The following is a 27,495-nucleotide window of genomic DNA, read 5'->3' as shown; positions in this document are numbered from 1 at the left end:
GACCTAATAATGAAAAATCATATGTTTATGATCGAAACTGGTTTCATTTTCTTTTCAAACTATTCTCCATGAAGACTAATATACTTTTGCATGCATTTGAACCAATTTTTCGAAACACTTTCCACTCCGATTGAGGTAACTCCAAAGCATGTGTTTTGAATGCATCAGCCGGTTCTGTAGGTGTCACAAATCGCAGACCACGTAATTTATTTTTGATGCGCGGGAATAAAATATATCATTGAGTGCCAAATTAGAGCTGTACGGCGGATGAACCATCAATTCGATACTTCGGTCCGTCAAAAATTTCTTTGCTTGAGCTGATGTGTAACGACTCGCATTGTCATGACGAAGAATGATTTCGCCTCTTCTTTTGCTTTTCTCGAATTTCTCAGTTAACTTCTGGCAAACAAATGGTCGTATACCATTCGGACTCTAACGCCACTGTTGCCACATGACCGGTAATGCCGAAGAAACAGGCAACCATTTGCTTCGTCGCCTCTTCTTTTGCTTTTCTCGAATTTCTCAGTTAACTTCTGGCAAACAAATGGTCAATACCATTCGGACTCTAACGCCACTGTTGCCCACATGACCGGTAATGCCGAAGAAACAGGCAACCATTTGTTTCGATGTGCTTCTTCCGCGAAACCACTTTTTGTTGGATTTGGTTCGTCTTGAAAAACCCATACAGTAGTAGTCGACTGCTGTTTATACAGCTGTCGACTATACAGCATTTGATGCACCTTGAAAGTATTTTTCCAACATTTCCTCGCACCAATCGACAAGCGCCTTCTTTTGAGCGTTTGTCAGATTATGCGGGATCCAATACGAACAAATCTTTTTTACGGCCAAATGTTCATGTAATATCTTACTAATGCTTGATACTAATGCCCAAACATGCTTCAATCTCACCGTATGTCACATGACGATCTTGCTTTATCAGTTCACGCATAGCATCGATATTTTCTAGCACAACAACCGATTTTGGACGACCTTCACGGAATTCGTCCTGGAGCAAAACTCGATGACGATTGAATTCGCTATACCAGTTTTTTACAGTGCTATAGGATGGTGCTTTATCGCTGTATAAAGAGTTAAGTTCATCGAAGCACTCTTGTCTTGATAATCCCCGTCGAAAGTTATGAAAATGTTCACGAGTCAATTCCATTTTTTTAGTTTACTGTAAACAACACAAATCACTCTAAAATGGCAAAACGTTCTAAAAAAGGGATGGTTAAATATCAGACTTTCGATTGGAATTGTGTGCGGTCGCCTAGTAACAAGTACTGTTACCAGGGCCAGAAACATAAATAGCAACCTTCTTAAACAAGTGTAAGTTGTAGGTGTGCACTATTTTAGAAAAATAAAGTGTTCAGAAAGAAACAAGAAAGAATATTTTGCTAAAGGAGATATTTCATTGATTTGCTGCAAACATTATTTGTAACATATTTTATCAGACAAATCAAGGAAATAATTAATTATATTATAATAGGTTTTAATTTAAAATTTATTTCCTAGAAATCGATCAAAATAAAAATTCAAATTTTCCGGAAATCTTCTTTGTCTTGGGGACGATTTGGCACCCTCTGCAAGCGCCGCCTGGGGCCTGATAGATCCCCTTTGCCCCCTCTTTCGCTACGCCACTGCTTTCTTGCCTATGCTAATTTACTCCTCTCAATTATAAATAATCACAATTTATAAATAATTTAACTTTTCAGGACGATTAAAATATACGTGAAAAATTCTGCTTGAGCTATTTTAGGGTTCATCATCGTATTAGTAACTGTATTTACGTCTTCATTATTTTCGAATTTGTTATTTAAGTGAAATATAGTTAGTTCTAATATGGAATGAATTTATGCTTAAACAAGTTATCCAGTTTTCCTTTAATAAAGAACTTCTTTAATAATTCCTTTAATACGAACAACCGACAAAACAGTCTTAATCGGACTAGCTGACTAAAATCACCCAGAATACTCACATCTGTATAACTCAAATTAGCTAAATGAACAAATAATAAAAGTATCTTGTTATTTTATTATGATATTCCAATCAATTTTAAATGCTTAGAAAAGTGATAGAATGTTGCAGTCATTATAATGTTCCAGGTATCGTGGCACCATGCTTGTATTTGTCGTTAGCTACTTCCTGAAAAAGAATCACGTCATTCAGAAGTTTCTTATTTTGATCATTTACATTTCCTCCAAGTTTAGTGATCTGGTCCGAGACATTTTCAGCCTGAAAGAAAAAAATGATAGGTAATCTTATAAATTATATGAATTTTCTTCCGGGAAAGAATTCTTAACAATCAGCTTAACAACAACTAAATATTGTTACGAATTTGGTATTTAAAAAGCTAATGTTAGTTCAATTACAAATTAAATGGTTTTATTTCCTCCGCAGTGCAGCGCGTGACGAATATTAAAAGAAGAAAGCTAAGCCGAAAAATTAAAAATACAAGAGCGCGTGCATTAAATAAATAAATATCTCTTTTTGATTTCGAGAAAGTACTGGAAAATTCTAGCGCGTGATTTTAAAATCTTATAAAAGGAGGAAAACATCTCAGTTTGTAGTAGTTGCTTAGTTTGTTGTTGTTTAGAAAACTGCTCTTGTTGATTGTAGCGAATTCGCGGATTAGCGTTCTTTAGCTGTTTTGAATTACGTTCTATTGGATATTTGAGTAGTTAAAAGATAATTACTGTGAGATATTGTAAATACTGCATGATAATTTGAGAAAATTTAAGCATTTTTGTTGTGATAATAATAAATTCTTGTTCATTTTTCATTGGACTTGTGCATTCATTTCATAACGAACCCGTACGCACGCAACAATATGTTTACAGCGATCACGTGTGGCATTAAGTCACCGCCAAAAAGTGCAAAAGATCATCAATAATAATTTATACATGTTAATCGTACAACTTTAATTCATGATTGAAAATGCGAATGAAAAATTAAAAACTTTAAAATAAAAACACCATTTAAAAATGCTAAAAAACTGTAATACGACAGCTGCTGACTTAAATGTTTTAAAATGCTTAATTTCAAACGACTGAATATCCTTTTTATTTATAACTCCGATACAAAGAACGGTGATCATAAAAAACTTCTGAATTATTTTAAAAGACTTATTGAAAATTCAAAAGATTTTTTAAATAGCTGAAATCACCGTTTGTAATGTTTGTATTGTAGAGAATTTAGGTAATTTTGAGGCCAGAGAGAAGAAAAATTAGCAGCTGCCTTCGCCGGGAATCGAACCACGGCCCTTTGGAATATCGGCCCAGCGTGCAGAACCACTATACCACGATGGCACTCTCGGAAGGCGGGAGAAATACCTTTTAGTATATTAAAAAGAAAGCAATGGACAGAGTTCTGCTTGTAAGCGTATTTCTAAAGAATCTGTCAGTCCTTTCCATATTTTCTTGAAGTTTTACAATCGACCAAACAGACAACTTCCTCCGTTCATGTGTTGCCTTTGAGTTACAGCGATACATGCAATAATTAGAATCAAATAGAATATTTTTCTCCCTTTATGATCTAAAATCTAAGTTATTTTCAAAGTATTTTATGATCTAAAAGTAGGCAGGTATAAATAAGGCGACTTTTTTATATTTATTACAGCGCCATTAGACAAACGTATTTGTATAAAGTAAGAGATGTTTTAAAATATTTCATTTAAACATGGGTTTTATATACATGAATGTACGGAGAGATGCCAAATTTATGCTCATCCAAGCATCTATTGCTGTACAGTCCTGATGGTAGCGACAATAATTGCTTTTATCTTATATTTGCTGGCCTATAACAGGTACAGGGTGAAGCAAGGAGGACACCTGTGAATTCCCATAGGTATGTATTAGATAACACGCAGCCTTGCTAACTGTTAAGCTTCTGCCCCAATTTAAAGGGATAAAATCCACGGGTGTGGCTGTCCGAGAATCTATCACCATCTTCCCCTACTGCCAACCTGTCGACAGTACTTTTGGGTCGCAGTGCATTTTGAATGTTTCCTTTCCGCATAGACATTATATGCTGAAAAACGTTTATGTCTTTTCCGGAATTTCAACCTGGAACAATCGGTATGGCAGTCAGTTTCGATAACCAATGAACAATGAATCTATAATAAGTGGTAAGTGGCTGACTAACTAATAGCCGAAGATATATTGAGTCACTAAGCTGACTAACTAATAGCGGAAGATATAATAAGTCACTAAGCTGACTAACTAATAGCTGAAGATATAATAAGTCACTGACTAATAATTGAAAATATAATAAGTCGCTATATTGAAGATGGAGTAAGTGCCATTCGAACCTCAGCTTCCAAAAATAAACGAAGAGACAATCTATTCAAGAATCACGCCACACAACTCTTCAGAATGGAAAAAATAACTGTGTGGTTGATTTAGACAAAGATTACTCTGCAAGAATAGGATTAAAAGAAAAATATTTCTTGGAACATTTCTTGAAAACCGATTAAAAGCACCGACTTCAATCTCACACAGAATGCTTTCGAATTGAAATGAAGCTTTGGTTGTGTATCATAAGCACACTAGATCTGTTGCCAGTCATCAACTGTTGGCCATACAACAGAAAATCGTAATATAAGTTTACCATAACTAATAAAGAATTTGTGCTGAAGTATATAGTCATAACAAACACAATGCGAGATTCGATTCTTTCTTTTCGTAACACAAGTGTATCCGTAAGAAACATCAGTAGTGAATATCCGATAACTTTGGCTATGAGACATATATGAGTAAAGTAAGAATATTTCTCCATGTGTTGCAAATGTAACATCATACTATATCAAACCATATTGCAAATGTAATGTCATACTATTTTAAATTTATTTAAATTTAAAATTTTATTTGACATAATCGAAAGTTCAAGCTTACTTTTATAAAATTGCTCTAACAGTCTGCAAAAAATAATAAGCCGGATCTAATTCGAAGATTAAGGAACAACACAATCTGCAACATTAACTTAATTAGATAATTTTAGCTTAGCTTATATCGTCCGTTACTCATTAAACGTGCATGAGTAAACGTATTTTGCGCATGCGCACACGCATATTCGCAGCCGTAAAGGTCGACGCGACGCATGCGCAGAAAGTTTGTAGCTTTGAGGTCCGGATTATAGATCATTCCAGATTATGGGTGTCCGAATTAACGACTTTTGACTGTATAAAAATTATGGACTAATTCTGTTATTTGAAGATTTGTAAAAAGTTGAAGAGTTTGCAAGTTTACTCATCCAATCTTTACAGACAATAACATATGAGCCTTCACAGTCACAGTTTTCATCCTCAGCCGCAGAGCAGCGTGAAATTGATAAACAGATTTTATAATGGTTAGGTCATTTTTTGCAGCAATTCCACTTTTGTTTAATGGACTTCCAAACATACTTTCGCTTTGGTAGATCTTATAAGATATTTCCGCCTTCTTAGCACGCCTTTGTGGTGTAGTGATCTGCACGCTGGGCACGTATCCAGAGGTCCATGGTTCGAATCCCGGCGAAGGCGTTGCCCATTTTTCACTTCTCCTGCTTCCAAAATATACCTAATGTCTCTACAGTGGCACCCGAAGTAAAAGGCTGGTGGATGATGATTTGACAATTGGGTCCCCTAAAAACTCCAGTCGCCCTTTAAAAGGGGGAGTATATAAGGTATTCCTCCCTCCTTCTTAGCGTGCCTTCGTGGTGTAGTGGTCTGCACGCTGGACGCGTATCCAGAGTTCCGCGGTTCGATTCCCTGGAGTTGCTCATTTTTCACTCTTCCTGCTTCCAAAAAATATCTAATGTCTCTGTACTATAGCAAACCGTAATATCATTAACAGCGTAATATTACCACGCAATGCAATGATATAATTTTAAAACTAGCAAAACGAAAATCTTCTCACTTATCAAGGAAAAAAAGTAAACAATAAAAAAATCTTAAAGGTTTCAGATTTTAAATTACGCCCAAAGGAGCGTTTTTTTAACATTTTGTGTGTTACATTTATTTATTAAATATCACGTTCTTCGCACTTACCATAAAATTCAGTTCAACAGCAATATCGCGAAATAGTTTTAAAATGAGCATATCTTTAGAATTTACGATACACAGTTCCGCTCGGTGGAGATTAAAATGTTTTTCTCTACAACGTTGCCATTACTCGATTTGAAATCCTTGAGTTTGTTAATTAAAAATTCGTTAAAGTTTTACAAAATAGGAAATCGATAATAAAACAAATTAGAAATTACAAATTTCGGCTTCTACATGCCCATATTTACAACAGGATTACGTCATTAAAAATTCGATGGCTCAGTGTATCGTTGTTTTATCACAATGTGAGAAATATACATACATTTATGTAGATTTTTTATTATTTAATTTCTTCAAGTATAATGGAGGACTCTGACATTTGGGGCAACAGATTGAAAAGTGAAACGGACATTTATAGCGAACCAATACAAAATCGCAAAACGAAAACAATAGTCCTTTAGGAGAAAAGGACCTTTGGACTAAAATAAGGATGTTACACGTTAACTATCATAAACGAAGTAAGGTATAATGTAAGAACTGGAGCTTTATTACAAAATTTTACTTCAAAGACAATTTTCTTCTCATATGCAAAAGTTGTGGAAAACTTTCTTCCAATAAGTTAGTCATAATAGGCAAATACTGAGTGAACATGTAGTATGGTTATACGTACAACAGTTATTTAAACTATGAGTGCATTAGTAGCATAATTTTATGCTTAAAGGCAACTATGAGTGTATTAGCAGTGTCTGAACGTTCCCCATTGACATAATAAATATGTAAAAATAAGATGAGTTTCTATCTAAAAATCACTTCAAGAATTTATTTCTCCCCCTTCCTCTTTTTTCAAAAGCTTTTCTAAAAGTAGAAAATAAACTCAACAATTGGTTCTAGTCTTAAAATCCAAAGATCTGTATATTTTTGTTCATTTTAAATACCATAATTAGTAATTTTAAGTATGCAATCCAGACGGTATAGTTGTTAAGGGAGCCGACTGCAATACCGAAGGGCACGGGATCGAATACTGGAGAAAGCATGGATGTAAAATTATCTGTCTCCTCATCGGAAGTAACGGTTGCCGCCTATTAGATGCCTCCATAATAAAATTACCACCACTTGCGGCCTTCGTAGCGGTGAAAACCTAAAATTAAATTTAGTCCCTGCTATTTAAAAGCATTAAGCATGCTTTTATGTATATCCGTTCTCGAGCATAAATTTGGAAATGTAACTCAAAGCAGTGTTTTAAAAAATATATAACTTACTTGCTTAATGACTTCTGGATTTATTATGCCTTTAGAAATCTGGATTTTTATGATCCTTTGCAGTAAAAGATACAAGCCATTGTTTAAATGAGTAATTTCATAGCTAAATGAGATAAAAAAATTCACTTAGAGCAAACAATGTTGAATTATTCTTGTTACATCTTCTTGCAGCGGTATTGAAAGTAAAGTAATCCATATTATTTCAAATTTATGCAAAAATACTGTGAAGAAATGAGCTACTGGCATATAGCACTTTAAGGAAACGGAAATTAACAAAATTATATACTTAAAAGAATATACAATGAAATCTCGGTTCATGAATTTAATTAGTTCCTAAAGGTTGTTCGTCAACCTAAAGCTCGTAAACTGAGTCAGTTGGCTCCATAGGAATAAATGAAAAATGAATTAATATGTACCTGAACGCAGTTTACCTAAATTTTACAATAGTACACCGCGTCCAAGTTTATAACTAATGGAAATCATTAAAAAGATAAATACAATACTAACTAAATAAAGTAGGTGAAATCTTAATTTAATTTTCCTGTATCTGACGAAGGAAGATTGGACAGTAGAGAGGCAAACGATAGGAAAATGGTATGGTTTGGATGAGGCGTCCCATTTCATCAAAACATCAGGCAAGTTCAGAAGAAATCTTTTTTAGCTTTTCTTTTCTTTTTTCTGTCTTCTTTTTTTTCCTCTTTTTCTTTTCATTTTTATTCTCTTCCTTTTCTTTTTCCTTTTTTTCTGGTGGGGAGATTCTTCAAAGACCATTCCACTCTTTATGAGGCTCACTAAGCTTCCATTTTACTCAAAAATTGCCCAATGTGATTTGTTGTAAAGTTAAATATGCCCAATGTGATTTGTTGTAAAGTTAAATATGCCCAATGTGATTTGTTGTAAAGTTAAATATGCCCAATGTGATTTGTTGTAAAGTTAAATATGCCCAATGTGATTTGTTGTAAAGTTTTACTCATGTTTTAAAATGTTTCGGAAGTGACACTTGGCATTGGCTATAAAAGGTTTGCGCAGCAGTTTGCTAATGTTTTATCAAAGTCATAACGGTATATCATAATTTTACAGTTTACCTCTTTTGGCCAAATTTCTCGAATTAGAGAACTAGAATAATTTTTCCTTTGTTCTTCTGAAGAAGAAATTTCTTCCACAATCCCTTTTTATTGCTGCTTCTGAAGTTGTTATAGTTTTTTTCAGGTTGAGCTCATTTTTATGATTGTCTAGTGATTACTTTACGTCTTTTAATGCTAACTTCCTAGACGATGGTTTTGTCTAAAATCGTATCAAGTGTAACAAAAAGTCCAAAGTATCAAAGCGCTCAGAGACTTTGATTGTAACTTAATCTGGCGATAATTTTCTCCAAACCGATTCATAGTCCTGTACATCAGTTGCTGCCAAGCCTTTGTTAATGAGAATTAAGCAATGAAAAATACTAAAATGATGTTTCTAGAAGTCCCAGAGTATTAATGATGTGGCATAGGTTTCTCAAAACACGTGAAAGTAAACTGTTGTCGACTTGTTACTTAACTTCGTACTTAACTTCGGTAAAAAAATTTTACACTATTTTTCACAATTTCTCGAAAAACCAGGAAATCGTTCTACAGGTGTATTATTAGCTTAAATCTGATTTACTGGTTTACTGGCATCAGAAACTCTAATCTAACATGAAAGCTTTGTCTGAAGCCAACTTAAATATACAGACAACGTTTTACATGACATTGTTTTGAGCTTCTTTGTTTTTTATGTTAATGTAAAGTTAAGAAGTTTTCAAACCGTATTCTTAAGTTTTTTGTTTCACCAAAAGATTGAAAGTTATAAACTTTAATTTACATATTTGTGGAAAAGATTGTAACTAGGTACTTAAATTTTTTATAGAAATTTGGTTTAAATTTAGGTATATTTCTTTTAAATTAAAGAAAGAGGCCATTATTAAGCGTACCTCATAACAAGCTACAATTAATAACTAAAATATTGAGTTGCAATCTCTTTTCCGATTCTTTCGCTATATTGATTCTGAAAGCGTATAATGAGATCATGCACTGTGGGTAACTGATATGAGTTCATTTTGCTTTTTGAAATTTGGACATTATTAATGAATATACAATTAAAGATGCAAACAATTATTTATTCGAATCCTTTCATGGCTACCTTTAACTTTTCACAATTTAGGACAAAACATAAACTTTATTCTATATAAAACTGAATACAATTTAACAAATAATATGTTCTTGAAATTTACTCTGTAAATCATATCAGAAAAAAACGATTCAGGGAGGTCCAAGCCCATGATTTCAGGCAATAATACTACTTAATGTACATGCGTATGTTCAAAGACTTTTATGTAGATACAGAATTTGTATTGTGCCTGGTTATTGTAAGAGTAATATTTTGCTGATATCTGGCACGGTAAATTGTAATGTGTTTTCCTCATTAGACAACAGATATTTTTATTAATATTTCCATGTTGGCATCACAATGACATTCCAAAGAAAATGATTTTCACTTAAATGAAATGCACTTATTCTTTTTTTTTTTTTTTAATAAAATGCCCGTTACATGGAGCAGTCTGCACCGAATGATAACAAAATTTAGGAACATAAATTACTCTCGCGTCATTCCTAGAATTGTAAAAAGATGAAGACACTATTGAGAAATGATTCCTCCTTAAGTACTAATGTTTTATTCTTAGAAGTGTAAACGAAATATAATTATCGCTCTGTGGCAGTGCTGTGAAAGTCATGATACATACATGAAACTATTTTTCTCGCAAGAGATGAATTCCTTCATTTCGACTTGTCTTCCCCAAAATATTGCTTCTTAATACCTCGAATTTCTAATATATCTATCTGTCTCAATATAAGACGATAAAATTTTCATTTAGGAACTCAAACTCATCCGTCCATATTATTAAACCTGAATTAAAATGTTTTCAGTTAAAACCATATGTACTATAATCGAACTCGTAAGTTAAAAAGGGGGAGAGGGGGAGGGAGAGAGACAGAGAGAGTTGACTTACTTTTCTGTAGTGATGTCGTCATTGCTGCTTGTGGTCATTATGCTCTGTCTTCGGTGTTTAATTCTCATATCACCTAAGGAAAAAACCCAATCCGACAGAATATACTATTCATGTCTCATAGTCAGTAGTCTATGTATATCCTTTGCAGGTTTTGTAATGCAAAACGGATCTGCGATATACTGAATAACCTTAATAGGCTTTTTAAGTAGTTTAAAATATAATCTAAATTATATATATTTTGAATATTAAGAAAGTTTCAATTTAAAAACAAAGGTATTGGAATGCAAATTATGAAACTATCAGATCTGCAAAGCAGTTAATAATTGTTTTTTAATATTTCTATTTATAATTCACAATAAACTGGCATTTAAATTTCGTGTTATATACGCCAAGTAAAGAGGAAAATAAAAATGAACTCAAAAGACCAGATATTTTAAAAGAACTCCGCTAAAGAAATTTAAGAAAGATTTAAGGAAAAGAAAATGTAGTCTGAAAACATCAGATTATAGTGCAACACCTCTAGAGTTTATCGTTAAAGTTTCGAGAAGTTAGAAAAACTTTTTACTTCCTTGTACGAAGTAAAAAGGAACTATTGTAATAGCGAAAAGTTTCAGGCAGCATATTTCAACGAAAATATCCATTTTGACAGTTATCGAATGCAATTTAACGATGTTTTTGCGTGATATCTGTACGTAAGGACAGAATAAAATACTCTTTTCATTCAAAAAAATTACAAAACTGCTTTAAAATTAATTCTGAAGAGAATTTTTCGTGGCGTCTGTACGAACGTATGTACGTATCTCGTATAACTCAAAAACGAGTAGCCTCAGAACGTTGAAATTTTGTATATAGGACTGCTATAACATGTAGATGTGCACCTCGTATCTTGGATGCAATCCGCCGCACCAAACGTATATAAATATATTTATATATATATTCACTCTGTTACCCGGCTCAGTGATCTCAATTTCTTTACTCTTCTATGTTGGTAAATTGTACATTTTTTGCTTTAAAAATGATTGAATTATGTTGTTTTTATCTTCCGGCTTTTTTAATGGCGGCCATTGATGTTTACATTTGAAACGGGAGACTAGTGGATTTGTTGCCAATCTAGAGAAACTTGGCTTCCCAACAACAAAGATAATGCCTTCGTTTATTATTTAAATCATGCTTAATCTTTTCTGGAATTTTTTCGAGGAAATAAGCGTTTGAAATTTACTTCGTAATTTTTAATATAGATATTTTGAGTTTTTATGTATTTTTGCCTTCTCGCGAAGTGAGAACTGAATTAATTCAATGAGAAATACTCAATCGTCTGTGAAAAACTGTTTCTTTTTTGTTTTGTTTGCTTAATTTCCTTTATACATCATTCTAGCTTTATTATAGTATTTGAATAGAACATGTCGCAACGATTAGATAATTCTATTCTTTAAATGATATAAATTTTGTACATTATGAGTTATAATATGAACGAAATATATAAGTTAACTGTTATATAATTATTGGATTATATAACAGTCAACATAGTTTCCGTTATATAAATATTATATAAGTTAACTGTTATATAATTATTAATACTGTTAAGTGAATCTAGCGCCAGAGTGTCGCTATGGTAAACAAATACCAGAGTGAATTTTAAAGAATGCGTTTATTCTATTGTGGTTTGTGCGCTGTCGGCGAAGTAGATTTAATTCAATCCAATAAGTTTAAATAAAATGCAAGAAAAAATGCGTATAATTTAATATTCCATTACAAGGAAGTCATGTGGTGTATACATCAGATTTTTTTACTTCCTTGTACGAAGTAAAAAGGAAGTACTGTAATCGCGAAAAGCTTCAGGCAGCATATTTCAACGAAAATATCCACTTTGACCGCTTTCGAATGCAATTTAACGATGTTTTTGCGTGATATCTATACATAAGGACAGAATAAAAGACTCTTTTCCTAAAAAAAATAAATAAAAAAATAAATAAAATAAAAAACTGCTTTAAAATGAATTCTGAAGAGAATTTTTCGTAGCGTCTGTACGAACGTATGTACGTACGTTCATGCGTACGTACGTATCTCGCATAACTCAAAAACGAGTAGCCTCAGAACGTTGAAATTTTGTATATAAGACTACTAGATGTAGATGTGCACCTCGTATCTTGGATGCAATCCGCCGCACCAAACGTATATAAATATATTTATAAATATATCCACTCTGTTACCCGGCTCAGTGAACTCAGTTTCTTTACTCTTATATGTTTGTAAATTGCACATTTTTTGCTTTAAAAATGATTGAATTATGTTGTTTTTATCTTCCGGTTAAAGTTTTTATTGCTTTCGTAATTCTAGAAGCAATATTTGTACAATTATCAGCAATTTAAAAGCTGTTTAAGTGCGGTTAAGTTTTAAATAACATGGCGGACATATTTGTTTACATTTGAAACAGCAGAATTGTAGATTTGTTGCCAATCTAGAGAGACTAAGCTTCGCAACACAAAAATAACGCCTTCATTTATTATTGCGAATTAAATCATGCTTAATCCTTTCTGGAATTTTTTCGAGGAAATAAGTATTTAAGATTTACTTCGTAATTTTTAATACAGATATTTTGAGTTTTTATGTATTTTTGCCTTGTCGCGAAGTGAAAACTGAATTAATTGAATGAGAATTATTCAATCGTCTGTGAAAAACTGTTCCTTTTTCGTTTTGTTTGCTTAATTTCTTTTATACATCGTTCTAGCTTTGTTATAATATTTGAATAGAACATGTGGCAACGATTAGATAATTCTTTAAATGATACAAATTTTGTGCATTCTGAGTTATAATATGAACAAAACATAATACTGTTAAGTAAACCTAGCGCCGGAGTGTCGCTATGGTAAACAAAGTGAATTTTAAAGAATGCATTTATTCTATTGTGGTTTATGCGGTGTCGGCGAAGTAGGTTTAATTCAATCTAATAATTTAAATGAAATGCAAGAAAAAATGCGTATAATTTAATATTCCGTACAAGGAAGTCATGTGGTGTACACATCAGATTTTTTTATATGAAAAATAAAAAGATAAATAACAAATAAGAAATATGAAAATTATTAGATTTCAATCTGCTTTTGTTATAAGAGGATTCAGTTTAACACTTGAATCGATTTTAAGTTAAGCGGTAAAGCCAGGGTTACAAATTAAGAATTAGTCCCCCAGAAATTTTAAGTTTAGAACATAAAATCTAATAGTTAAATTGATGAATTTTGCCATTATTATTCCATTATAAACTAACGAGGAGACATCATTTAATTAATAAGTAGAGATTAAATTATTCAAGACGTAAGTGTACTTTTATTTCAGCCGATCACTTCAGCATGAGGCTTGCAACACATATTTCAAACCTGAATACTTTCTTTTTTGTAAGAACACAAAATGTGTTTTCTAAAAATAACAAGTACGTTTTAAAAATGCTTAAAAACTTAAAATTAAACTAGAACACCTTATACATTATTAGAAAAATTACAACGAGATAATGCGAGAGCTAAAGAATGATATAAAATTTTTGCAAGATTTTTGATTTCAAAAACAACATTTCGGATGTAGTGAATATGACTTGTTTACTACAACCAAAATGAATACTAATATTTTAATTCGGGAAAACATTTTAATTCGGATTTATTGTGTTGGGTCTGGGGTATTGATGGATTCCCAAGCTTATTTATTCTACATCGGAACAGGCATACCGAAAATTTTAGATGACAGGACAATATTCTACAGCCGGGTTTCTTAAATTTTGGGTCTCGGTCCCCAAGTGAGTTGCGGGACCTGCAGCAGGGGGTCGCCACAAATTTCAGAAGTTTAGATATTTCTTTAACTTATTTTAATAATTTTACAATTACCAAATATTTTTACACAATGTATCTGAAAATTGATAAAGATAAGACAATACAGATAAAGAAAAAAACGAAAATTTTCGACGCATTCTTTTTATAATATAAACGTTCATTTTCCTTGCTTTGCACGTAACGCTGTCATTTCACCTGTTACTTATTTAAAATTTTCACATTGTTCTACGTCTTAAAAATTAGAAATTAAAGTTAATAACCTAAAACTGCAATAGTATATTGCAATACAGGTGAAAAAATTGACAGTTTCACTCATGCGTGTGTTGGATTTGCGCAATACTTATGGGGGTCCCACAAAAATTTTGTAAATATTATGGGGTCCTGGGGGTCGCCAAAAAATCACAGTGATAAAAAGGGGTCGCGAATTCTGATCTACAGAACGTAACTGGAAATGTAAGGATCCAAGAATTAGCTTTGTGCAAGTGATAGTTTTATATGTCCTTTCAGCTAATGTCTTTAGGAATGCTACTACAGTACAACAGTTTAAAATAATTTCAACTTAATTTTCAAATCTAAATTAAATTGCAGCAATTTAATAATTTCGTTTTATTTTAAAAAGAAGTCGTGGCAGGTCAAGTTACAAACCATAACGGAAACTGACCGAAACACTTGTTCATTTTGTTTTCTAGATAGAAAATCTAATAATTTTCTTAATGTTAAGTAACACTCAGAGTTATAGTTATGATTTTCTATGTACCCTGGGCAGATGAAAGAATTCGAAAATCTATAAATTATTATTTTCCATTGGTGCTACTTTGGTAGACGGTTGCACGGATTTTGACGATTTTTTTTTTTTTTTTTTTTTTTTTTTTTTTTAGCGAGCGATACCACTTATGGTAAACCTATTTCTAGACACGTTATTTATGGTAACTGATACTTTGTTGTCATTTTATTTAAAAAATAATGCGTTTTATCATGCATAAATGCCGTGTTTTAAATATTATATATGGCTTCTAAATATTAAACATGAATTTAATGTTGCATTTTTATTTGAAATAAAAATTTTATTGTTTATGATATTTTACGTAATTTTATGTTGTGGATGATGTAATAAATTACGTCACATTACTTTAAAGGTAATTGGTTTTAATATCTATAAATTTAATCTAATGTTTTAAACATTATTTATGGCTGTTAAATATTAAAATACAATTTAATTTTGCATTTTTTAAAAAATAATTTTATTACGTATGATTATTTAAATAATTTTAATTCTATTCGTGATGTAATCAGCTCCCTGATTGGTTACTGATTATTTGTGCATTACCGCGCCATTTTAAAATTTTATCATCCATCTCTTCGAATTCCTTAGATTACATTTTTCAAATTTTTTTCCTTAGATTAAATTAAAAAAATTTTTTCATTGATATCTAAATTATGATTCCGATTTTTTTGTGGTACTTATACGACAGGTTAAATACTCAAAAAAGTGTAAGTACATATTTTTAATTATTTTTAATCATAACATTACTTTAGTATTTTATACTCATAGTAAATGTATTTATTCACATTTGCCTGCCGTCTTTAAAAACGACATTTTCAACAAAAAATTAATCCGTTATTTTTAACGATATTTATTTTTGGTACTACTTTGGTAGACGGTTGCACGGATTTTTGGCGATTTACTTTGGCGCAATTGTTGGCGCGGTTTTTACAATCGTCAGCCATCTTGAAAAACGCCGTTTTTACGTTATTTGCCACATAGTAAAGTATTCGAAATTTAAAAAAATAAATATCGTTAAAAATAATGGATTAATTTTTTGTTGAAATCGTTGTTTTTTAAGATGGCAGGCAATGTAAATAAATACATTTACTACGAGTATAAAATACTAAAGAAAGGTTAAATTATTACTTTCATACAGCACAGAAATAGAATAAATATACCGCTATAAAAACATTGCGTCAACGTTTAATTGGATTAAAATATTACGTAAATTGAATATCGAATTAAAAACCATCATACCAAGTTTAAAAGAATTAAAATATTACTTAAATACTTTAAAATAAGTAAATAAGAACGCTTCGTACACTAGAGCTAAAATGACAGCAATTAGTTTATTGTCGGTAAAAAGGGAGGAATGTTTAATACTTTTCTTACCGTTACAGCGGTTATTTCTTCCAACATGACCACAATTCCATATACGGCCTTCCTCAGAATCGGCTCTTCTAACGATCTTCATCTGTGATCTACATTTTCACACTTCATTGAAGAAGCAATTAGTAAGAATTATAACTAAATCTTTGATTAGAAAAGCCAGGCTGGCCAAAATAAGGTCTCAAAGGACAGTTTTTTGATTCGGATACCAATAATTCTTGGTACTTACCAATAACAACATTCATCTTTGAAAGAGACACTTTGAAGGAATTCGAAGATATATTTAAATTTTAAAATGGCGCGGTAATGCACAAATATTCTATAACCAATCAGAGAGCTGATTACATCACGCCTAGAATTAAAATTATTTAAATAATCATACATAATAAAATCATTTAAAAATGCAAAATTATATTTTAATATTTAATAGCCATAAATAATGTTTAAAACACTATATTAAATTTATAGGTATTAAAACCAATTACTTTTAAAGTAAGGTGACGTCATTCATTACATCATCCACAACATAAAATGTGATAAAATATAAACAATAAAATTTTTATTTCAAATAAAAATGCAAAATTAAATTGATTTTTAATATTTAGAAGCCATAAATAATATTTAAATCACGGAATTTATGCATAATAAAACGCATTATTTCTTAAATAAAATGATAGCAAAGTATCGGTTATTATAAATAATTTATCCAGCAATGGGTTTACCATAAATCGTATTACTCGCCAAAAAAATCGCCAAAAAATCACCAAAATCCGTGCAACCGTCTACCAAAGTAACACCTTATTTTTTTAAATACTATGCGTAAAATACGTGTGTGTGTGATTATGGCAAAGCCTCGAGGGCTATCTGCCTAAGAGGAGGGATGCCTTCGTGGAGGACTTTCTAAGGGAAACTGGCTCGTATACACGTTACACATGGGGAAAACCACGAAAACACCCATGCAGCCAGCCCGTTCGCGGGATTCGAACCTCGGACCGAACTACCAGTGTTCAGCGACTTTACCGCTCGGCCGCTGGTGGGCCGCGTAAAATACGTAAAAACAGTGTTTTTCAGGATGGCTGACGATTGTAAAAACTGTGCCAACGTAAATCGCCAAAAATCCGTGCAACCGTCTACCCAAAATAGCACCTTTTATTTATTTATCTGTTTATTTATTTTTATTAAGCGGCGTAAACTAAATATGGAGAAAATTATCATGATGATTTCGTCTGTCTGAGTTTTTTCACGAAAACAATGAGATAATAATTACATTTCCCATTTATATTTGTATTTACTTATCATTTACAGATCAAGCCATTAACTCAGTTTTCATTCTGGATAATTTTAGTCATCAGAAATTTGATAGCAAATGTTAAACAATTGTAAAAAGTTACTTTTATTGTTAGATCATTTGGTCAAAACACAGTATTGCAAATTAACTAAGTTCATGCTTTTAGTTTAAATCAAACACAAAAAATTTTAAATACTTTTCACATTAAACAAAATCTTAACACAAAATAACTTAACTAGATTTATTTACCTCTCTCAATGACAACAACCAGGATAAAAATAGTCAAAAAATATTTCATTAAAAATCAGTCGAACGTGATTTTTCAAATAAAAAAAAAAGTGTATTTTTTCAAATTAAATACCCAACAAACTTGTGAAAATGATGTTAACAGAATTGCTTTAACGATGAAAGCTAATGTTATCTAAAGTCAGTATTTATATAAAAAAAAGTTCCAGGAAATAGTTGCCAAAGGCAGTTTTCTTTTATATAAAGTAATAATATATGTCACTTAAATCACGCAGTAATAATTTCAACGCTCTCGTTCTAGAAATGTTGCAAAAACATTAGCAAGACACATAATATTTTTTGCAATAAAACCTGGCAACACAGTTCGATCATAAATCTTTCCTAGTATCGGCTGTTACTGGAGATTATATTGAATTGTGATATTGGAAATTATAATCGGTCAATAAAAGATGTTTACAAATATGTTGTACATACATTAATATTGTTATGCAGAATTTACACTGAAGATAGAAGTTCGAAAAGAACTTGAAAAGATGTCAAGTGTGTTGATATCCAGTCTCTTGACTGTAAACTGTTATTGGGTACTACTTTGGTAGACGGTTGCACGGATTTTTGGCGATTTACATTGGAGCAATTGTTGGCGCGGATTTTACAGTCGTCAGCCATCTTGAAAAATGCTGTTTTTACGTATTTTATGCATATAGTAAAGTATTCGAAACTTAAAAAAAAAATAAATACCTTTAAAAATAATGGATTAATTTTTTGTTGAACACGTTGTTTTTTAAGATGGCTGGCAAATGTAAATAAATACATTTACTAAGACTATAAAATGCTAAAGTAAGGTTAAATTATTACTTTCATATAATAGAATAAAAACACCGCTATAAAAACATTGCGCAACATTTAATTGGATTAAAATATTACTCAAATTGAATATCGAATTAAAAACATCATACCAAATTTTAAAAGAATTAAAATATTACTTAAATACTTTAAAATAAGCTTTATAGGATTTAATTATTTATTAACATTAATTTATTAACATTTAAACATATGCGGCAATAAATATCTCAGGAATTTTTTAAAACATTGTATTAATTTTTTAATAAAAATTGAAGTATACAATTATGAAGTAAAAGAAAATTATGTACTCACATTTTTTAACCTGTCGTATATTGATAAGTACCACGAAAAAAAAAAAAAAAAAAAAAAAAAAAAAAAAAAAAAAAAAAAACCGGTCCGCTAACGATCTTCATCTGTGTAATCCACATCTCTCACACTTCATTGAAGAAGCAATTAGCCAGGTTATCTCCAAAAATTTAAAATAAATTTCCTCTGACGCTATTAACAATTTATAAATAAATCTTTGATTAGAAAAGCGAGGTTGGCCAAAATAAGGTCTCAAACGGCAATTTTTTTTTATTCCGATACCAATAATCTTGGTAATTACCAATAACAACATTCATATTCGAAACGGACACATCCATTCGCTTTCAAATCTGAGGAATTCGAAGAGATGAATAATAAAATTTTAAAATGGCGCGGTAATGCACAAATATTCAGTAACCAATTAGGGAGCTGATTACATCACGCATAAAATTAAAATTATTTAAATAATCATTCATAATAAAATCATATTTTATAAAAATGGAAAATTAAATTGTATTTTAATATTTAACACCCATAAATAGTGTTTAAAACATTAGAATAAATTTATAGATATTAAAACCAATTACTTTTAAAATAATGTGACGTCATTCATTACATCATTCACAACATAAAAATCATAAACAATAAAATTTTTATTTCAAATAAAAATGCAAAATTAAATTCATTTTTATTATTTTGAAGTCATAAATAATATTTAAAACACGGAATTTAGGCATAATAAAACACATTATTTTTTAAATAAAATGACAACAAAGCATCGGTTACCATAAACAACTTGTCTAGCAATGGGTTTACCATAAGTCGTATTGCCCGCCAAAAAAAAAATTGCCAAAAAATCGCCAAAATCCGTGCAACCGTCTACCAAAGTAGCACCTGTTCTTGCACAATACGAAACGCATTCTTTTGATTATCTTTGAGATCTCTTTCCTTTTGTCAAGAGCTGGGTTTCAGATCCAGTGTGAAAGACCATTTGTTTTTTGTTAACGTGTCTAAAGTGTCCTCAGTTATCGGCAACGATTAACATCTGTCTTTCTAGTGTTACTTAAATGTGTATTCTGGTGTTACTAACACGATAGGTAATGCTCAAGGACTAGAAGAAGATTTATTAGTTTTATTGTCTTGCAAGCCTTTGGAAGTTTTTGATTTGAAGAATGTGCTCTGTTTCTGCGAAAGAATGGCGTCGAGAATGTTGCTTCGTAGAAGAATGGCTTCCGGAGAAGATCTAGTGTTGCGTCCAGTGTCACTAGATGAAGTTAGAAAGACATCTTTAAATTCCTATATTAATTGACTTGTAGTTCGCAATTCATTAGTATTTAATTCTAAACTGAAATTAAATCTTTTACTTCATCTATAAGTTGTGTTCAATCTAGTGAACGTCACGGTATTTGTCACAAAAAGAACATAGTAAAATTTTGTCTTCAGCAAAAATACTCAGCCTTTTACTTGCGTTGGTAACGCTGACGGATACGTTTTGATAGAATAAAGTTACAGACAAGCTACGTGTTCGTTGGCAGCAACTGTTGAGGGCTCGTCCACAAAATATGTGATCTTAAGTAACAAGCCTTCTTTTCGGAAGTATAGAAAGAACGTACATGGAAAAATCGCAACAGATTTAAAAGAAGAAGTACTTATTTAAGTACTCCCTTCGTTGTTCATTTAAATGAAAACTTCTTCCATATCTGATTCATCATGAAAATGTAAATTGACTACCATTTATGGTGTCAGGCTTAAACGCAAGTCAACCGACTTGCCATTTCGAGATTACAGTCGAATCCTCTTGGCGAATCACAAGTACTCTACTTGAAAACGGGAGAAATATTTCGGTAAGAGAACAAAATAATATATATTTTCACTATGCTGTTGCGAAAAAAATCACAGAGGAAGAATGTGCATATTTCCGAACGAAAACGTACAAAATGATATCATTCACCTTGCACGTCGTTACCACGTATTACTCCAAGTTCTTTATTATGTGCTTTGCATCATCTAACAATGACATATGCCATTTCTAAACATTTAAATAATAAAAAGGTAAGATTTATCTGTAAACGTCTGAACGTGCAACCAGTCACAGCAACTTTAGAAGATCAGAATGTCATTTCAGAGTGTAAGTGACGAGCATCATCTAATAATGGTACATGCCGTTTTTAAGCATTTTAAATAATAACAAAGTAGGATCTACCAATAAACTTACTAATGTTCAAAAAGTAATTATAGCTTTAGGAGACCATAAGAAGATCATTTTAATACAGTTTTGAATTCACTAAGTGTGAAGAAAAAGATATTTTATTTTCATAGTCTTCAGACTGAAAATGACATTTGAACACGCTATTATAATTATACTTTTAGCCTATAATTTCTATTTTAAGATAATATTCTTATACCATGATAACTTTATTGTTAACTGAAGCAGGGAAAAAAAGGGGATTTTTAAGTTAATTTTATTTATTTCTTACTGTACTTTCTTGCTTTGTATTCTTTTATGAAGTCAACTGAGTATAGGCCAGCGGTTGTCAACCCTTAGAACTTCACGGACCGCTACATATATAATTTTATATTTGGCGGATCACTAATATGAATAAAAAAGAAAAGGTAAATACATTTATACAATAATAATCAGTAATCTACATATATTTCGTTCACATTGAAAAATTACATGAAAAATACAAAAATCTTACCTTCTTGTACAGAAAGCTTCACATTTCCATATTACTGAAAAGGAACTTCACCAAAAGCAAGTAAGTACAAACCGGCAAACGCAAAAGCGATGTCAATAAACTGATAGTGTTATGCTGCAAATTTTTAATTATTGTAAACATAATAGTCATTGTTTGCTCAGCAATGGCGTCATCGATAAACAGTTAGATAAAACAAAAACTTAAACCTCCAGTGATGCATTTATAAACAAGAATGCAGATGATTCTCATAAAAATCCATCAAGTTGCCTATTGACACGGAGAAAAACTGTATCATTAACGACTACAATAACATATGTTTGTAATTCAAAAGGAAAGAGGATTCCAGTTCGCGCTATTACTGATAACAGCAGCATACCCAAGGATGCCAACTCCACTTTCAAATGTTGCTAGGTACACCTGCAAAAGTAGCTAAAAAGTCGCTAAATTTAAAAGGAATTTCGCTAAAAGTAGTAGCTAAAATTAAAAAAAAAAGTATAAAGCATATTCCATAATAAGTGTTGTTACTCGTCATTTTTTAAACTGAAGCTTCATAAAAATATGAATTATGTCCCAGTTTTTCTGCGGACCATAATTAGTCTTCACGGACTACCGGTTGGCGACCGCTGGTATAGGCAATGTTTTCTTAATGTTTAGATATTTAACGTAATATTTAGATGTAATAAATAATTAATGGGTTTGATGGAAGAGTAAAATTTTGAAATTTGATTGATAATTAAGTTGTATGATTGAATGTAAACCGTATGTGTAGGAAAATTTTATTTTGGCTGTTACCTAAGGTTTCAAGACTGGTTGAGACAAAGAATTATTTTAACTTTGCCGCCTAAACGGGATAATGGTTAGCAACGCTGACTGCCGTACCAAAAGATATTGATTCGAATCCCGAGGAGGGCGAAACTGGGCAAAGTCGTATACTGTCACCTATATAGTGCCCAAGGTTCTTGCCAACGACAGGCGCAGTCTTGACTCCTTGTCAAGATGATTCGTTGGCTTGCTCTGATATCAGAGACTTGATCTGATGTTACTGTCAATCGGGTGGGACAAGCCACAAACACTATTTTAACTTTTCCTCGACATTTCCAGGTCTTAATAAGTGATTGAAGATAAGTTAATCAGAAAGTATTTTGCGTATTAATAAATAATTTAAGATTTATTATGCCGTAAGAGGAACAACAAACTATTAAACACTTAGAGCGAGTAGGCTGGCAACTCTTTCTATTTACAGACATTATGTAGATTTTGTGGCGCATGAGTTGGTAAAATATCCCACATTGACAAGACATGATTAGTGAACGTCTGCTTCCAGTTCAAAAAAATTATTAAATTAATTTTTCAGTGAATTATTTGTAATTCTATTTTAGTCGGAGAATAAAAAACTTAAAATAAAAAGGGATATTTTCCAAAGTAGTTACATCTGATTAAATTGTATATCTCAAATTCAAAATTATTATTCAATTATTTTCAATAATAATTGAATAATAATTTTACAATAAAAACGCTATCTATCATTACTACAACGATCCTTTTCCTGCTTGTGTAATTTGTCAGCTTAATCCCGAATGAGTTCCATGTAGCTAACATAATTTACTTCTTCATATATCTTTCTAGGACTTTCGTTTTACTACATTAATCACATGCAAATAGCTTCCCTGACGCATCCTTTCCCGCATAGATCCTTTGGGAAAGAAAACTTGAAGAGTACGTTTGTTTACTTTTTGCGTTACGTTTTCTTTGTAAAAACATGGTAAAGTAGTAACACTTTGCACATGGCCCTCAGCTCGCCTTTGCGTTGTTAGCGTCATTTCCTAATCCTGTTCCATTGCAAACTGTGTGAAAACATTTTAAGTCTCGAAATGTCTTACTTTCATTTTATGCAAAATTCAGCCAAGAAAAAATGGAAAAATGCCCGAGATTCTCTGTTAAAATAGTTTTCTAATATAGTATATTCATGATGATGACCTGTTGAGTGTGATACAAGTTACTTCTTCATAAGGGGTTTCTAGATCAATATATGTAGTTTTCTTGATTTAACCCATTTGAAAACGATTCATTTCCCTGTTAATATGCTATGATAATATTTATATCCAATCCAATTGTTTCCACAGTCACAATTTTTAGCTCTCGAAATCAGGTTATGAGAAAATGATAAGTTAATGTTTTATCTTATCGTAGAAAAAATAATAAATAAATAAAAAGGAATAAAAATGTGGATAACCTATCTTGGTATTCTCTCATAACGGTGTATGATTTCGATAGCAGTTTCCTAAAAGGACGAAGAATTATTTCATTGTATCAAAAAAAGTTCAAGCAGTATCAAAAGCCCAGTAGCCATTAAGATGACCAGGAAAAAATCTACCGGCGAAAGTAAGTATTTTTCTAATTTTAAACCGGTCATGAAACATGTGAATGTTTTCGAGAATTGATTTTTGTTCATAATCAATGATAGACTGTTCTCTCTTTAAATTTTGCTAACCAAACTGACTTTAAAATGAAGAATTCGCCTATCGATTTAAACATGACATGATTCATAAAGTCTTTTCATTTTTGTACCGCATTATATATAAAACTTCCAAACTGCGATTAATCATGCGATCTAACAATTCACCAAGAAGTTTCGATTCCGAGGAGAATCAGATTTTTCGTTTATCATTCAAACATACATAGTAAAAAATTGAAAGAAATGAATGTACTTCTTAACAGTTTACGTCTTTATTTTTAACGTTAGCCGCATTTCTAATTAAATCTGTTAGCTATTTTAAGCCCTTTGTTAGTCAAGCTACCACAATATTGATCGTCCACGTCGCTCTGCAAACTTAAGAAATTCTTAGAATTGTTACCAGTCATTCGGTAGAAGATCTGCAACTTATAGCCTTATTTGTTCTAAGACTATTAGTATTCTAAGATAGAAGATTTTTATTTTACCTTTCAACGTATATTGAAGCAACGTAAAAATTCAATATATTTTTTAAAATTATTTTTATCAATATTTCATTTTTAAACACTGGCTAGACATACCGACGTATAACGCATATTTTTAATACAAAAAATATAATAAATATAAATAATTTTGAAATTATCGATGAGCGTTAATATACGGTAACTTACGATGAATCTTATTGATAACTTTTATTAAAGATTTGCACCTATATTATACTAGTTCATAAAAGGCATTTTATAACGCTGCATATTATGTATTCGGCTGCAAACTAAACGTTTCTCATAGCTTTAATTATAATTTTAATATAATATTCGACTGATTTGTTTGCTCATATTAGTGATACACTGTTCTTTATTTTAATATTGTTAATCAGACTGATAGTACAGCATAATAATTTCGTGAGTCAGCAATGATGTTGTTGCTTATTGTTATTTAAATAATAAAAAAAATATCATATGGACACCCCGTTCCTTGTACGGCCTGTTAAAGTATATACATTTTTTGCTGTACTTCATTTAAACTTATTTCCTCTAATTATTCTAACTTAAGTAACCGACCTCTGAAGGCAAGTTGAAAATGACATCAAACATTGCAAATTTTGAACTTAAAATCCTGGTCAGTTTTAGTTGCACAGGGGTCAAACTTTTTATAATTTTATTTTTTGAAAACTAGTATAAAACATTCCCAAATTAAACAACTGGGAGACCACACCAAAAGTTACATTTCACTACTAATAAAAAATTATTATTAAATATCATCCAAAGGGGCTTTGTCCCTCAAGGACTATTGTTTTCGTTTTTCGATTTTGCGTTGAATCACTATAAATGTCCGTTTCACTTTTCAAACTGTTGCCACAAAATGTTAGAGTCTTGCATTATATTTGAAAAAAATTAAATAATGAAGAATCTGCATAAATGTATGTATATTTCTCGCAATGTGATAAAACAACGGTACATAGAGCCATCGAATTTTGAAAGACGTAATACTACTGCGAATATGGGCATGTGGAAGCCCAAATTTGAAATTTTGAATTTGTTTTATTATCGATTTCATATTTTGTAAAACTTTAACGAATTTTTGAGTAACAAACTCAACGATTTGAAAGCAAGCAATGGTAACAATCTACGGGAGGAAAAAAAGCTTTTTGTCTCCAGCGCGTGAAACTGTGTATCGGAAATTCTAAAGGTACGCTCATTTTAAAATTATTTTGCGACATTGCTATTGAACTAAAATTTATGGTTTAAGTGCGAAGAACATGATATTTAATAAATAAAGGTAACACACAAAACGTTAAAAAAAACGCACCTTTGGACGTAATTTAAAATCTGAAACCTTTCAATTTTTTTTTTTTGTTTTACCCTAATTTTTTTGTCTACCCTATTTCTTTTATTATTTTTTTATTACTTTACTTTTTATAACATTAACATTTTCATTATTTAAAATACTTTTGTAAGTGTGAGTATATAACTCGGCCAATGATTGCGAAAACAAAGTCGGGTAAGGACTTTTAAGCCGAGTTACACAGTTTTAACAAGTTTCAATTTTCCGCAAGCTCTATTTGAACCATTAAATAGGAGTGACGAATTTATTATTTTATTTTTTTTAATGATTACAATACTGGTTCAACAGATTTTAACTTCCCGTACAAAAAGCTTAGATTGCTATCTTAGACAACTCTAACTTTTAATTTTTAAATATCTTAAATATTCTCCAACAAACACCTTTTTTTCCTCAGATAAGCTAAACAAAATTTCTCTTCTTTTTGAACTCTTATATGCATATATAGGTTTGGTACTGACGATTGCAATAAAAAAGGGAGATATACAACTAGCTATTATAACAGTTCCATATACGAAATTTCTACGTTCTAAGGCTAAATGTTTTTGAGTTATGCGAGATATATACGTACATACATAAAACGTAATGAAAAACAAACCGTTTTGGAAAAAAGAGTCATTTATTCTGTACGCATGTAGAAACGTAATGCAAAAATCATACAAATGGAATCTGAAATGGTCAAAATGGATATTTCCATTGAAATGTGATACCCGAAATTTTTACAATTACAATACTTTCTATACTGCGTACAAGGAGATAAAAATAACATTATTTTAAATCTTAATTAATAGAACACGGCTATAAAGACATGTATTAGATAGATGAGTCTAGAAAAACAGTTTTTTCGCCTCTCAACTATTTACTTGCTGTATTTTCTCATTACGTATTCTTATTATAATTATTACTACTACTTTGGATAAAAATAATGATAATTATATGGATACTTTAGAAAAGACTTTATTGTCGTAGATACAAGCATTTACAATCCTTTAGTGTAAACTCCAATGCGTAGCATATGCTGCCAAATTGCTAAAAAGAGTTATACATCATCAACACGTCCACTTTTCTTGATTCTCTGCAGTTCTAAAATACTAATCTCTTTCCTAAAACGAAAGGAACTAAGAGACCATTGTGAGAGAAGATTATCTGTGCTTTAGGGAGATTGCTGCAAGGCATCAACAGAAGTATACAGGCTGATGGTGTAAATTAATTTGCCAGCAATTTGGCAGAAGTTGGCAATTATGTTGAAGAATTGTATGTATGATTGGTAATAACCGCTTTTTGAGAGCTATCGACATGTTGTCACTCTTCTTCTATTAGCGTGTATATTATTGCAATTCATATCTGTTTTATATATTTATATTATTTTTTACTACTATTATTTCCTTTTAAGCAAACGGTTTTCTAGTCCTGTTTATAACAGGAAGACTAATACTTAATCTTTTTAACACAGTTGCACTCTGTTAAACTCATCATGAACTATTAAATTGAACACTGCATTGTTAAACCCATTACACATGATTAAATTGAGCTACTTTGTCGT

At 31.2% G+C, this 27,495-nt stretch overlaps 2 protein-coding genes across 2 annotated transcripts in view; one reads left to right on the top strand and one right to left on the bottom strand.

The window, feature by feature from the left end:
• Nucleotides 1-1,878: 1,878 nt before the first annotated feature.
• Nucleotides 1,879-17,981, bottom strand: LOC118198096 (uncharacterized). Its single transcript, XM_035369690.2, has 4 exons — nt 17,814-17,981; nt 10,307-10,379; nt 7,279-7,381; nt 1,879-2,235 (listed from the first exon to the last, which is right to left on the bottom strand). Exons 1-4 carry the CDS (start codon nt 17,860-17,862, stop codon nt 2,092-2,094), a joined length of 369 nt encoding a protein of 122 aa, XP_035225581.1. The 5' UTR covers nt 17,863-17,981; the 3' UTR covers nt 1,879-2,091.
• A 5,901-nt stretch (nt 17,982-23,882) lies between these two features.
• LOC118179919 (1-phosphatidylinositol 4,5-bisphosphate phosphodiesterase zeta-1-like) overlaps nt 23,883-27,495 on the top strand; it is a 100,402-nt gene continuing 96,789 nt past the window's right edge. The window contains exon 1 of the mRNA XM_085812761.1: nt 23,883-24,040. Within this exon, the coding sequence (XP_085668887.1) occupies nt 24,013-24,040 (28 nt within the window). The 5' untranslated portion in view covers nt 23,883-24,012. The remainder of the gene's footprint in view (nt 24,041-27,495) is intronic.

The sequence above is a fragment of the Stegodyphus dumicola genome, chromosome 3, assembly GCF_044657685.1.
Source record: "Stegodyphus dumicola isolate Sdum_Otavi_A_Nest chromosome 3, ASM4465768v1".
Taxonomy (NCBI): Eukaryota; Metazoa; Arthropoda; class Arachnida; order Araneae; family Eresidae; genus Stegodyphus; species Stegodyphus dumicola.
Note: the sequence above shows the minus strand (reverse complement) of the source record. Positions and strands in the feature narration are given on the sequence as shown.

What these genes read in the sequence shown, in the direction of transcription:
- LOC118198096 (XM_035369690.2), bottom strand. Translation starts at nt 17,862, where the DNA reads ATGAAATATTTTTTGACTATTTTTATCCTGGTTGTTGTCATTGAGAGA. An exon ending in GGTTGTTGTCATTGAGAGAG is followed by an intron (nt 10,380 to 17,813) that starts GTAAATAAATCT and finishes TTTTTTCCTTAG; the next exon opens with GTGATATGAGAATTAAACAC. An exon ending in GACGACATCACTACAGAAAA is followed by an intron (nt 7,382 to 10,306) that starts GTAAGTCAACTC and finishes TATCTCATTTAG; the next exon opens with CTATGAAATTACTCATTTAA.